This window comes from Mercurialis annua, linkage group LG4 (genome assembly GCF_937616625.2).
Source record: "Mercurialis annua linkage group LG4, ddMerAnnu1.2, whole genome shotgun sequence".
Taxonomy (NCBI): Eukaryota; Viridiplantae; Streptophyta; class Magnoliopsida; order Malpighiales; family Euphorbiaceae; genus Mercurialis; species Mercurialis annua.
In genome coordinates this window covers 25,029,953-25,043,283 of record NC_065573.1, presented here as the reverse complement: position 1 = coordinate 25,043,283, position 13,331 = coordinate 25,029,953, and the positions used below count along the sequence as shown (strand labels likewise).

The 13,331-nt window shown below is 33.8% G+C and overlaps 2 protein-coding genes across 4 annotated transcripts; both read right to left on the bottom strand.

Annotated features, from left to right (window-relative positions):
* Window positions 1–589: 589 nt before the first annotated feature.
* Window positions 590–3,387, bottom strand: LOC126676657 (probable pectinesterase 15). The gene is made up of 5 exons (XM_050370913.1): window positions 2,376–3,387; window positions 1,885–2,056; window positions 1,605–1,811; window positions 1,125–1,375; window positions 590–993 (listed from the first exon to the last, which is right to left on the bottom strand). The coding sequence occupies exons 1-5, from the start codon at window positions 2,834–2,836 to the stop codon at window positions 753–755; spliced, it is 1,332 nt and encodes a 443-aa protein (XP_050226870.1). The 5' UTR covers window positions 2,837–3,387; the 3' UTR covers window positions 590–752.
* A 90-nt stretch (window positions 3,388–3,477) lies between these two features.
* LOC126676656 (uncharacterized) lies at window positions 3,478–12,806 on the bottom strand. 3 transcript variants are annotated; one of them, XM_050370910.2, is made up of 22 exons: window positions 12,623–12,806; window positions 11,754–12,522; window positions 11,556–11,633; window positions 11,241–11,445; window positions 11,034–11,106; window positions 8,733–8,825; window positions 8,441–8,521; window positions 8,152–8,244; window positions 7,854–7,946; window positions 7,656–7,737; window positions 7,517–7,576; window positions 7,387–7,439; window positions 7,120–7,286; window positions 6,529–6,739; window positions 6,114–6,171; window positions 5,812–5,868; window positions 5,474–5,719; window positions 5,053–5,114; window positions 4,831–4,887; window positions 4,659–4,752; window positions 4,315–4,455; window positions 3,478–3,826 (listed from the first exon to the last, which is right to left on the bottom strand). In XM_050370910.2, exons 2-22 carry the CDS (start codon window positions 12,507–12,509, stop codon window positions 3,701–3,703), a joined length of 2,886 nt encoding a protein of 961 aa, XP_050226867.1. In that variant the 5' UTR covers window positions 12,510–12,522; window positions 12,623–12,806; the 3' UTR covers window positions 3,478–3,700. The 3 variants fall into 3 exon arrangements, with proteins under 3 accessions (XP_050226867.1, XP_050226865.1, XP_050226869.1); XM_050370908.2 differs by having other exon boundaries at window positions 11,034–11,139; window positions 12,623–12,805; XM_050370912.2 differs by having other exon boundaries at window positions 7,120–7,202; window positions 11,034–11,139; window positions 12,623–12,805.
* Between the last annotated feature and the right edge of the window lie 525 nt (window positions 12,807–13,331).

Here is a 13,331-nt window from a genome sequence, read left to right as displayed (position 1 = left end):
GGAATATTTTGTAAAAAGAAATAATTGAGGGAGAGGGGGCGGTTGCCCCTTAAATCCAAGGGGCCGGGTCCGCACCTGCTCACAAATCGAATTACTATGTTTTTACCATTAGGCTATACTAGCAGGGAGATTGACTTATTTGTTTATGTTTTATGACTTATTTATCGCACTTTTGTTTCACTCGTAAATAATTTTTTTAAAGAAAAACTATGATTCAATTCTAGAGAAGTCACTTTGAAGCAACAATTAGTTAGACATAAATGTCATTATACTTTACAGATGAATCAATTTTAAAATACCTAAAATTAGGTATTCATCAATGGGTTTTTTGGCAATAAACAAATCAATGGGTTTATTGCTCCAATACCTAACCAAAAGCAAAATGTGAATTAAAAAATTTATATAGTTAGAGCCAAATCAAAATATATGTAGCTGTCCAAACTAGAAATATAAGTAGATTTGGGAATTGATTATTGGTCTACTGTTAATTGTATAATTGTATAATTGTCTGTAAATTGATTATTGTTTCTTTTTAAAAAAATTTAATCAAGTTATCTTCAGAAAAAGTTAGTTAAAATAATTCCTTCGATTGCAAGTCTTCATTATACCCTTCATCAATAAGTTAAATTTACAATAATTATACAGTAAATTTAACAACTATCCCTTTCGATTTACGTCATTAAATTTTCTGAAACCTAAAATAACATATGTTTCTCTCTGAATCAACTATTGTATTATTATAGGATAATACATTAGTAAGTCTGTATAACTTCTTGAATTCCATGCTCGCCGCCATCATCGATATCGTCGTCGTCGTCGGGCAGAAAGGTGTAGAGATAATTTTGATGATGAAGAAGCCACTGATTTCCATCAATATAAGAAATAGTCAAGTAGGGAGCTGCTTCATATTGAGTTAATTGTTTGGAATAAGCTACTCTATTTGTGGAGTTAGCTCCATCTCCACAACAATTATACTCTCCAAACAACACTGTCCTGCATTCATAAGACACCATCTACATCAACATTTCTACTTTGATTTCTTAAAAATAGTATATATTAGAGTAAAGGGTCAACCCGATCTCTAAACTTGTGATAACATTCGTACGATAGATTGAAGCACATACCTATCTCGAGAAGGGTCTCTCCAATCATTCCAGCCATCGGAAGAAATAAGATCGGACATGTTTGTGTTGGAGAAGATGACAGTTGCATAAGCACCCCATGCTCTTCCCAGCCATATTTTGCCAGTTCCATTAATGGTGCAATTCACAAAAGAAAATCCAGTTTCTTCACTCTCTGATTCTCTTGCTTGAGCTGTTATTGATCCACTCACTCCTCCTTTTCCAACTTTTGCTATGGAATTTATTGTGCAATCCTGCCATTAGTAATAGTTGGTTCACTATATATCAACTGCTCACCATCTCGTAAATTTTGTCTTCTAAATAATCGCAGTAAACATGTTCAAACACGGTTCATTTTATAATAAATGGTGTAGATCGTAAACTTGATTGATTTTCTCAAGTTGAAATGGACTTTAGAAAAAGTTGGTTACAAAACTAGTTGCTAAAATATAAATAGAGAAATGTAGAAAATATGAATAGTACCTCAAAAAGAGATCTAGCATTGCCAAAAATGAAATCAATAGAGCCTTGAATAAAGCAATGTTTAAAATAATGCCTTCCATGATCATCAAGAAGAGTGTCTTGAGCTCCATAAAATCCACATCCATAAAATGCAGCTTGATCTCCTTCCACTCTTACTGCCACTGCCTGCCCTCCCACTTCTCCTGGATTTGGCTCAGGAGCTGTGTTCTTCTCATTCCCAAAAACCAATTATAATCCAACTTTGTACTAATTTTATGATTTAGAGAAAAAAAAAAGTTACCTTAAAGCTAATATTGTAAGCAGTAAAATTAGGTGCAAAAATGGCAACTGAAGCACTATAAACAGTTCCTCCGGTGGAATTTGCAGTGTCATTCCATTCTATTGCAGTGTTCAGATAACCTTGTCCTTGAAATATTATGTTTGTTTTGTTAACATGCACTACCACCTTCTCCCTGCCACCATTTATATTATTAGAATAGTTTTCTAAATATTTACAAAATTTAGAGTGTAATTTCATATTTTTTTAGTTTTTTTTTTTGGGACCAAACATATGAAAATTTTGAAAAATATATTGTTTGCTCTCATTAGAATAAAATAAAATATCAGTTTCAGCGAAAACAAGACACGAGCCAGCTACGTCGTCCCCAGGTAGGCAACCTCGGCCCTCTCTGCATCCGCCCCTAACTGATAATTAACTTCATTTATCCTATTTATGCCAAACATTTATTTCATGTTATTTAAAGAAAGAAACTTGAAGTTCAAGAAATTAACCTGTAAGTACCAGAGTCGATTATGATGAGTGTTGGAGATGGACTAAAATTTGGAACAAAATCAACAGCTTTTTGAACACTACTAAAATTTCCACAACCTCTTAAATCAACTGTAAATATATCAGACACTCTAAAATGATATATTAGTGTTCTAAATCTATATACAATCCTAGATTCCCATGTTGTCTTGTTACATTTGACCTTCCTTCTATGGTGGTGGTGGTGCGGGTGATGATGGTGGTGATGTCCAGCGGACAGGATCATAGATAAAACCTCGTCGAAACCGGTTTTCTTCAACACCCTTTTGAGAATACCAAGTTGAAATGTAGCTTGAGAAGCTATAGGAGTGACTATGGGAGTGATTTGTGAAGGAGAAGAAGGAAATGAATGAAGTGAGATTATAATGGAAATTAGAGCAATGGCAAGTGTGAGGACCCAAAATAAGAACATTCTGATACCCATACTTAAAGAATTAGATGTCTGTTTGAAGTTTTTTTGTTATTTAGAGGAAAGTAGAGAGAATATGATGTAGTGGTTATGTGCGTGTGTTTTTATAAATGTTTTAGAGGATAGTGATGATTGACGTAGGAGGTAAGAAATGTATGGGTCTTTTAAGTGTTGTTAGTTCATAAGTGATGATGATTACATAATTTCTGCTTTATAAGTAATTGTGCCGAAAGATAAGTTGTCAAGATAAAATTGCAAGTGCATGACTTCTTTTTCTTTAAGTCGAGCCGATCGCACAACCCAAATCTCGAATGAATAGTTCATGAATCTCGCAACCAATTTTTGATAGTTCATGAATTGTATCAACTCGATTGTACGCTATGTATAAGCACAGCCGAGATAAAAACAAACAAGAAAGGTTGTAGTCATGATGATTAAAGCAATTGGAATGAATACAGGCTAAGGCTTACTAGTAATAATGCTTTTAACTTTGCTTAGATGATAAATGTAATCAATTCAAACCCATTCATACTTTGGAAAATCCACAACTCCGATAACTATTAACACCTATTTGTTAATTTTTATCAATGATTCATAACCTATGCGTTTTTTCATGAAATGATCTTAAGATGGGAAGCAAATTAAAGACCTTACAGTGGATGAAAATTCAGCAAGTGATGAACATAAATGAGATGGATTTGCTACCGCAAGATCAAACAAGGGTAGAAGTTAGTAACTTATGTATACACTTTATGAAATACCTAAGTATTTACACACATTTGAAATAGTAAGAAAAAATAGAGACAAAAATGGAAAATGTTAGAACAATAATCTTTCTTTTCTCTTGAAAACGAATGATGAATAGGTCATACCGCCTTTTTACAGTATCCCTAGTATAGACTCTGTAGTTTGATTGATAATTCTACAAGGTGGAACCACTTTCTGTAGCATAGACGTCCCTTTGAAGCTCATTATCTGACAGCAGCTTTTTCTATATTTGCTCAGCTGCACCATAAAGTATAATTACAAATATTTCAGCCTTAAGAATGTCAAAACCATTATATATGCAAATAATGGCATGTTATAAATTCAGTATTTCAACTCCGTTTGGTAGTTAAAATGTCGGAGCCAATCAGTTATTGAAGAAAATACAATACAAGACTGATTCTTTTGTTTTCAAAATTTTAAAGACAAAAACTAAAATAAAAATAAAAATAAAAAACTTAAGAAATTAAGATTAGAAACCAAATTTAGACCAACTTATGAGACATTTGAACACATAATCTTAAAAAATATTACATTAGTATTATATATAGTTTGGTGTTTCTTGATTTCTCAGTGAACTGAAAATCAAATTGAGCCAAAAGAATAGAAAATAAGTGAACAAAACCAAAAGATTTCGATTCGATTAGGTTTGATTTTTCGGCTCGTTTAATTTGGTGCACATCTACAAGTAAACATGTGCACGTGTGCATGTTGTCACTGTAACATACCTGATCAGGCTTTATTTTCTGAAAACCAAATTTATCGGTCCATATAGCTTCTGCCTCTTCCGCAGATGGGAGCACAATGCTCTGCACTTTCAAATATGACAGCAGCTTCTCCATGAAGGAAAATAATAATTGAAAATAGCCCTGCAAAAATTAGAAATTCCGCATATAAATGGGTGCAATAAAATTATATGCTTTATTACACCACATAATACACAACAATTGACAAAGAGTAATTTCACCAAACACAATTATAAGCAATATAAAAACGAGGGTAAAAAAGGGCAGCTCCCTGAACTAATGCCTGAAAGGAGAAAACCGCATATACACAGACAAGCTAATCTCACCTTCCCATGGTTACATTTCTTTGTTGCAACTAAGGGAAGTTCTGCAACTTCTTGCCCAAATACTCTAACTATTGCGGCCGATACAACAAATGAGCTGAAAATTGGAAGACAGAATTTTGTCAACTCTCTGAAAATGGTGTCGGACCAACAACGGTACAAGTCTATCACTTACTCGACTATCAATACTGCACAATACATTCCCCCATAATCTTGGCCCTTTGAATTCTTCCTGTCAAAAGTAAAATAAATTAGAAGCAAATACTTTTACCTAATTGAATAAAAGGTAGGTAATCAATACAATAATAAGCAGCAAACTGCTATAATGTCTAAAAGGGAAAACAAAATACTCCACAACTACCATTTGATCTATCTGTAAATAACTTTTGTAGCTTACCCATAAACCATCAACGGAATAAGGTCACGCCCAGTTGTATCTACTATAGGATCAAAGCATTCCTGAAAAATTTAAAAATAGTAACTTAGTTACATAATGCACATGGCTTCTTTCACTTGCAGATTTATTCCAATCCCCATAAATAATTTAGCAAAAAGCATGTAATCTTTGTAAAAAAAAAAAAAAAAACAAATGGGTCATTGTCAAAAAAATAAAAAATATTGCAAAGAAATCATTCAATTTCACATCACCAAGACAGAAAAACAAAATACTTTTTCATGTTGGTTAGGTAAAGAAGCATACAAATATTCCAGAAGCAACAAATAAGCAGTTACAAAATTATCTCCAATTCAAAAAAGTAGTTTGTTCTACTAACTACATCACGAAACCGCATACTTTTACCTACATAAGTAATACTTACTTCAAAGATAGCCAGAGCCTGTGAAAGTAACAATTTAGTTTCAGGAGAAGACGATTTGCCAGTCAAAAGCTTCCATCTCACATCAATATTATTCATGGTTTCCAAACCTCTGTCCTCATTCTTCTTCTTTACAATTTCCAAGAGATTGTGCGGGATGATTTCAGCTTCATGAGCTAGCAACTTCTTCAAAGCAGAATGTATCTTACCACAATCTGAGCAACAAAACCACTTCCCTCTTGGCAATTCCTATCAAACAAGAAATCTCAATTCTCAACCATGGAGGAGTAAAGCTACGTTACAACTTAAAATAATGTAGCACGATGCATATGGGCACAAACCTTTAAATTTGCAATTTTATGACTCCTCAAACAACCCACATGAAATTCCTTCTCACACTGTCAAAAAATAAGAACAGAAAAAGATTCATGGCCAGTAGTTCAATAAATGTAGCAAGTTATTGATAAATGCAACTCCATAAATGAAAGCACTTGGCAGCCCAACGTCACAAGAAAATAGTTTAAAAACAGTTTCCAAATTCCAACTAAATTCATATATACAAGCAAATCAGGATGAAATGCAAGGTAACAAGCACATAAAGTATGAGCTCAAAAGATGAGACAAGAATGGCAATGAAAATTACCTGATCACAAAGTATGATTGTGCGTGGTCCAAATCCAGATCTGCTGAAGTCATAGCCTCTGCACAAGGAATTCTAACAAATATAACTACACAACTGGAGTAATGGGACTTGATGAACAAGAACAATTTAATAACAGTAACAGAGCTTCATATGAACTGCAAAAGCAGAGCTAATGAGTTACTTCACATCCCATATGCTGAGAACCCAGAATTATGAAAGCAATTTTTTTAATACTGATTTAATTAAATTTACATCCAAAATTAAATCAACAACTAAGTAGATACATCATACATCTTAAAAAGGTTTGAGGGGTAAAATGAAAGGACTAAACTATAAATTCTGCAAAACTATATGTACTAAAATTGATATGTATATGAAAGAATAACAAGGTTCTTTAAACCTTTCAGATATGTACCTGCATAGCACACATCCAGTAAGTTCTGCTTCTATGTTTTTGACAATACGGATGCATCTCTGGGTTATCTGTTCTATAGAATCAACTCCTGAAATTCTTCCAGCCGCAACAGCATTGACATTATGTTCCTCAGACTTGTCTTTTTGGAACATATTCTGGCAAAATTGGCAAAACCATTTACCACGAGGAACACTTGATAGAGACGCACATCCTACATGGGTCAACAGATTTTATTCGTTAAAACAAACTCAGGGAGATCATTGCTTTGGAACTAAACTAGAAAGACCTCTTTTAATGGCATACGAGTTCTAAGCATAGGAAAGCAGATCATCTAGCGTGACTTATATATAAAACAACATTTGAACATGTTCCCTTCCCCCAAGAAACTGCTAAAGAACAAATGGAAGACACTATTTTTGAAAGTGGACAATAATATTACCACTTGATAAAAAGATCAGAGAGAAAAGGTAAATAAAAATGTCCAATCTGTAAAACACCATAACCCTACTACCCACCTCGCCTTTCTCTCATCCCAAAACACCACATCCAGAGAGGAACTGCATAACCCAAAAAAAAAAAAACTGTTTTCACCTTGATGAAAGGCCCTTGGGCATCCATCACAAAGAAGAAGACTCCCACCATCTGCACAGACGACGCATAGGTCATCATTGTCCCTGGCAGAATACTTGCGACCTTTAGATAGTGAAATTGCCAGTTCATGAAGTGATACACCATTAGAAGTGTAAATATATGCATAGCTGTCAAGAAAACACAACGGCCGCCTTAGACATGTCCCAGGGGCGGAGGGAATGGAAGGCTTAACATCAAAAGTTCTCAGATATCTCATCTTAAACTTACGGCTTTCTGCGAGTAGCCCAGCCAGCATGAGCTTCAAATATTGAGGGGCTGACCTGCACATCAGCTTTAAATAATAAAACATGTCTCATGAAAGATCAAGTAGCAATGAAGTTCAAGAGAGGAGAAGTACCTCACAGTTGCAGCAACAACAAAGAATTCCACAGCCCCTTTTGTAACCCATGAGAAATTTCTGTGCAGAAGAATCAATTACTTTACATGCTAAGAAGGCCTAAACCTATACAAGCATAAATGATATTTATCTCAACCACCTGGCCACGAGCATAGTATGCTACTTCAGTCCCATCAGGCAATCCACCATCGTCAAAAACCAATTTATGCAACCTCTGATCTCTTGAGGAAAAAAATGCAGCAAAGACAAGTAAATGACAATAAAACTCATAAATACTATACAATCATGAAGAAGATATATGGAGCGGAGGGAGGAGGATGGTAAATTAAAAACTAACTTTGTTGTAATTTTCAACTCGAACTTGTTTTCTGAAGAGACTCCATCTGATGCATTTTTCAAGGACTTTGACATCATAGCTGTTTTGGGGGACCTGAACAAGAAAGAAAGCAGATGCATGCTAAGGAAAAATAAAGAAAAATAGTGAGTCCAAAAAATATCAGATCAAAACAGTTACAATTATAGTTTCATGTCCAATGAGAACCAAAAACTTTTGCCTAATTGATAGGAGAGAAGAAATAACCTAGAGCCAAAATATTCTACTCCAAATAACAAAATCCAACATAAACAAATCCAACCTCGATGTAATCTTCCATTGCTTTCTTTTCCTTGAATAAAGATGTGCAGGCGCACTTTTGGAGGCTTGTATAACCGACAATGCCTCCGGGGACCTGAATCAATTAAGGTCAATGCTTATAAGGGATTTTGTACATAAAATTCAAACACCAAACGAACACTCAAGAAAAAACATTTTAATGTTACTCTGCTTTCATTAAGATATTAGAACGAAGATTAACTACTTCATCGAAAATAAAAAGCAATTAAAACTCTATACCAAGCAAGAAAATAGGTAGATAAGATACCAACTTTGGAATTATCATGCATCGACTCCTTCGTCTTGAAGAAGTTCGGATGGGAGCTTTTGCTTTTAAATCTGATTTTGACGACCTAAAAAAATGTAGATAGGACCAATGTAAATGTTGCTGTCAGTGATCATAATACCATGCACCAAGTTAGAGAAGAGAATATCACTAGAATATCACATTATTGTGTATCCATAAGTACTTATAACAAAAAACTAAAACTAAATACTTCAAGGGCGACAAAAAAAACATAAATATATATGCTACCAAAAGAAGAGACGCAACAGGACACTAACTTTATTGTTTTTTTCTTTTGAGTATTATCTTGCGAGAGAGTTGAAACAGAAGCACTTCCAGAGGATTCTGCAGAGAAAACTGGTTCAACTAAGCTGAAAAATAGCAGATAGAAGAAAATTAGAACCCATGTATACTCCCATGAGGTGGGATGTGTCAGCTGTGTCAAATCCCTTATTGTTTGTTGATACATCAACTTGCGCCAATATGTAGTTTAAGAAATGTTTAACAATACATCAAATATCAGTAGCAAAGTTTCCAAGATATGTGGAACTACTAGCAAAGTTTCCAAGATATGTGGAACTACTAGCATAATATCAAGACAATAGTTGTATTTGCTCGGTAATCATTGCACTTAACCAAATTGCACATCCTTATTGCACATCCTTCTAATGTCAACAGGTTTCCTGAATTTTAGGGGAAGTAGTTTCCAACTACAATTTATTGGATTGAAGGACATCCGAGTTGCAAAAATAAAGAGTAACTTGTACAGGAAACCATACATTAGATGATACTCTCAAAAATATGTTTCAAGGCCTCCAAAGGTATGAAATAGAAGCATATCAAAATAAAACCATACACTTGAAATGAGGTGAGGAGGAAGCATATACAGACAAAAATGACCAATCAAACTTATAAATCAAGTTCAAACTGCTTGAACTGACACCGAATAACTGCAGATTGGTTCTCAAAATCGCACATAAAAACCTCTTAGACTGCTTCTATATTTAAGTTCTCGGCAACATAGGAAATCCAATTTATGGATCATTTTGATGATAAAGTTTAGATATAAGCAAGGTGAATTTGGTTAAATGAAAAGGCAAATGCCATGGCATCTCCATTCTTGTACATGTAAATATGTTGCTAGATAAACATCAGCATTTATATTGTCAGGATAAAATAATAAAAGGCAGTTACATGAGCATTATAGTAACAGCTTCTAACACAAGGTCTTTTCCTATTAGTCTATAGCCTATATGCTTGCGTGCCCCTTATTGCAACTGAAAAACAACTAAATTAATAGAGTGTCTGTCTCAGCTTCAAGTTCATTTGTAATCCCGTTATGACATAAAATTATCTGAACAAAAAGAAACAGAAATATACAACTGCACTCTATTGTAGATGCCACCATCACTTAATCAAAGATGAAAATATGAGCTCTCTTTTATAAGAAAGTTAATTTATTGCATATAAAACTATTTGGAAAAGGACTAAAAGAAGTGGAAATAGAATATTAGGAAGAATCAAAAGTAACCTTTCTCGAGTCAGTATAATGCAGAACAAGAATTATGAAATTAGAAGTTCGAGTTTTATTTATGGAATTTAGGGTTTTCAACTAATTAATGTAGTTGGGAAGCTCTACAAACCTAAAATTATGTTTTAGCGCAGGAATTCTGATTTGTTAGTACATGGGTATATCGGTAATTTCAGATTTCTGCAGGGACAACAGTGTTGTAGCAGAAATCAAATTGTTTTATTTTTATTATTATTATTGTGTATTTAGAAGTCCTATTTGGTTTAAAAGTTCCTACCTAGTATTGGTTTTATAATTCTGGTTGGAGATTTCAAATCTATTACTAAAAGGATAAATTTAAGACTATAAATAGCTAGTTTATTATTATGTTTTAAAAAATTCAACATTATAATTAAAAATATTATTATTTCAGCAATCTTCTGCTAAAGAATTGTGTGCCTCAATTCTCTAGGTGGGACTCCTGGACCTTCTGGTACGATTCTTAGAAATTTTCTTTATTATCCTTTAAAATTTCTTCTTATTTCAGATCTGGATTTCACATTAATCTGATCTAAAATTCAGTTTAAAACCCCAAATTATTATTCATAAAATAATTCTAACTCAGCCTTGCCAAATATGTCCTATATCACAGTACAACAGCCAATTAAGATCCCGATTACCAAGTTCTGACAAAGAAATAAGCATGACTATTGAAGCATAGACTGATCGAAAAAGTTAAACTACAATATATGGTTAAATGGAAAGCATATACGGAAAACAAAATATAATATATTAATATTAACTCTGTTTCATAAGAGACTCTTAAAACCAGTACTAGGAAAATCTGATACACAATAATACTAAATTTATATTTATCCCTATAACAGATGTATATTATATATTCGCATATCTTCATCAGGTAAACACCATATTGTTAACCAATGAACAATAATTCTAACCAAAGGACAGTGACATTAAAATTTCTTTAAAAATAAGAGGGTATGTTGCCTGACCTGGCCAAATACCAACAACCACAAAGGAGAAAGGGCACCAAATACATACTGCATACCTGGCCTTTGCACTTTCACAAGCAGAGCTGACTATAATTTCCTTCGACTCCACGCATGAATTGCATAAGGGCCCTATTTTTCCAACACAGATAGTAGGATACATACCTAGAATATTTAGCATTAAAAGATTTAACCAGCGTTTTTAATATCATTAAGGAACTTTCAACATTTGACACAATTTTAAGTGTGGAAAGAGAGGAGATTACCTTTGCATCTCCTACAGGTAAAGGTTTTCTCTACTGGGGAACCACTAATGGCACTTCGAATTGTTGCTTCCAAGGAATCCAGGGGAGAATTTCTGCATGCATTTAGTACATCAAGCAGACTCTTCCCATTTTCAAAACAAATGTACTGTGATGCACGTCTGTATTGTCTGATGGCATGAATCTCAAATTGGGAAGGTGGAATAACCTAAATTAATGAAAAGAAAAATAAAGAAAGCATATCATTTACTCATCTTATGGAAATGGCCGGCATGTTATACTACATTACATTTACAGCAAAAAAAATGATAAACATACGCAGATGCCCTTGCAGAAAGAACAAGAACACAGAATTCCAACATCTTTGATAGTACCTCGAAGACAAAATGCCTGAAACTACAAGAACAGAAAAAAAAAGCAATCAAGAAAATATAAAGCCAACAACTATTATAAAAAAAAAAAAACAGGAAGAAAGATCGTTAACTAAATCAAAGTAGGGCATTAAAGGATTAAAACCTTTTTCCCGCCCATGTACACGACTGGAACCCCCTCGAGCAAGCCAGTCTCGAAAAGCTCCTTGACAGTCATAGGCACATTATCCAAGGCAATCTTTTTCGACATTTTCAACTCTAAATTCTTCTTAGGAGGAGTCAAAGCACTTCCTTCAGCAATCATCTCAACTTCAACTTTAGAAAACATTCCACTATCAATAGCTTCTAATCCACTAACCTTAACTTCCACAGGGTGCAGTTTAAAATTCAAATTCGATAACCTCTTCGTTAACCTCTTCATCTTATTTTTATTTCTATTACACTTGCCCTCCCTACCCAATTTTTTCTTACCCTCCCCAATATCGCCACATTCCTTAGCTAAGCCTAAAATTGAGCTAGTTTCGCTCATCATTGGCTCGATTTTACAATTAGGTAATTCTACAATGCAAAGAGACGGCTCTTCTTTAATTACTTTTTCCGCTGATTGATTCTCTTCAGTTACAGTTTCACCATCAAGTGAATCACTACTTCCATTAATTTTCCGACATAATTGTAGCTCATCTAAGCTGATATTATTACTACTAGGGCTAATAGTTTGATCGAATTCAGCTACCTTTTTACTTTTTCGAGCACGAGAGTAAACAAAGTAACCATTAACCTTACCAGGAACTTTAAATCTCTTACAGTTATTATAATTTTCACCATTATCTCGAGCTACTTGTTGCGATTCCGTTTCGATATAGCTGCTCCGATTAGCCCCAAAAACTAACTCTCTCTTCATATTTAATGAATCACTGCAAAATAAAACATAAATAAATTGCCGAATAAGGAAAAAGATCGAGGTAGAAGGTAAAACCGAGGCTCATTTGTTTCTCTGGGGTTTTGAAAATTCACCTGAGAATTAGAGATGGGGCATGAGAATTGACCCAAAGGAGATGATGATTTTGAAAGAGAGAGTGAGGGATTGAGAGATAAGAATTTTAGGGTTTCGTAATTTGATTTGAGTAGAGATAGAGTGAAAAATGGAGAAGAAAGAAAATGAAATGATAAAGAAGAAACAATAAAATAATAGAGGCCATGTGACCCAAGGTCCCCAAAACTCTACCAAGCATATACGTCTAAAATCATTCATACGATGAACAAAGGGTCAACGCGCCCCCTAAATTTGTAATACGGGGTCATCTAACCCAATTTATACTTTTTTGAGCAATTAACCCCAAAATTCTTTAATTTTGGGTCAAATAACCTATAATTATATTTTTAAAATATATAAAATATAAATCGGAGGCGATGGATGCGAAAAGGTAATTAGATATTTCCCTAATTGTTGCGATATAATTATTCTAAATCTATTTTTTTAAAATAAAAATATAAATTATGGGGTTATTTGACCGTAAAATGAAGAGTTTTGGGGTTAGTTGATCAAAAAAATATAAATTGGGTTAGATGACCCCGTGTCACAAGTTCAGAGGGCGCGTTGACCCTTTGTTCTTCATACAATACCATGGATATTTTTTGTACTTAACATATATTATATTTAAGTGGCAATTTACCCCTTTAATGTATAAACAATGGACAATTAACATATAAATTAATTTTATGG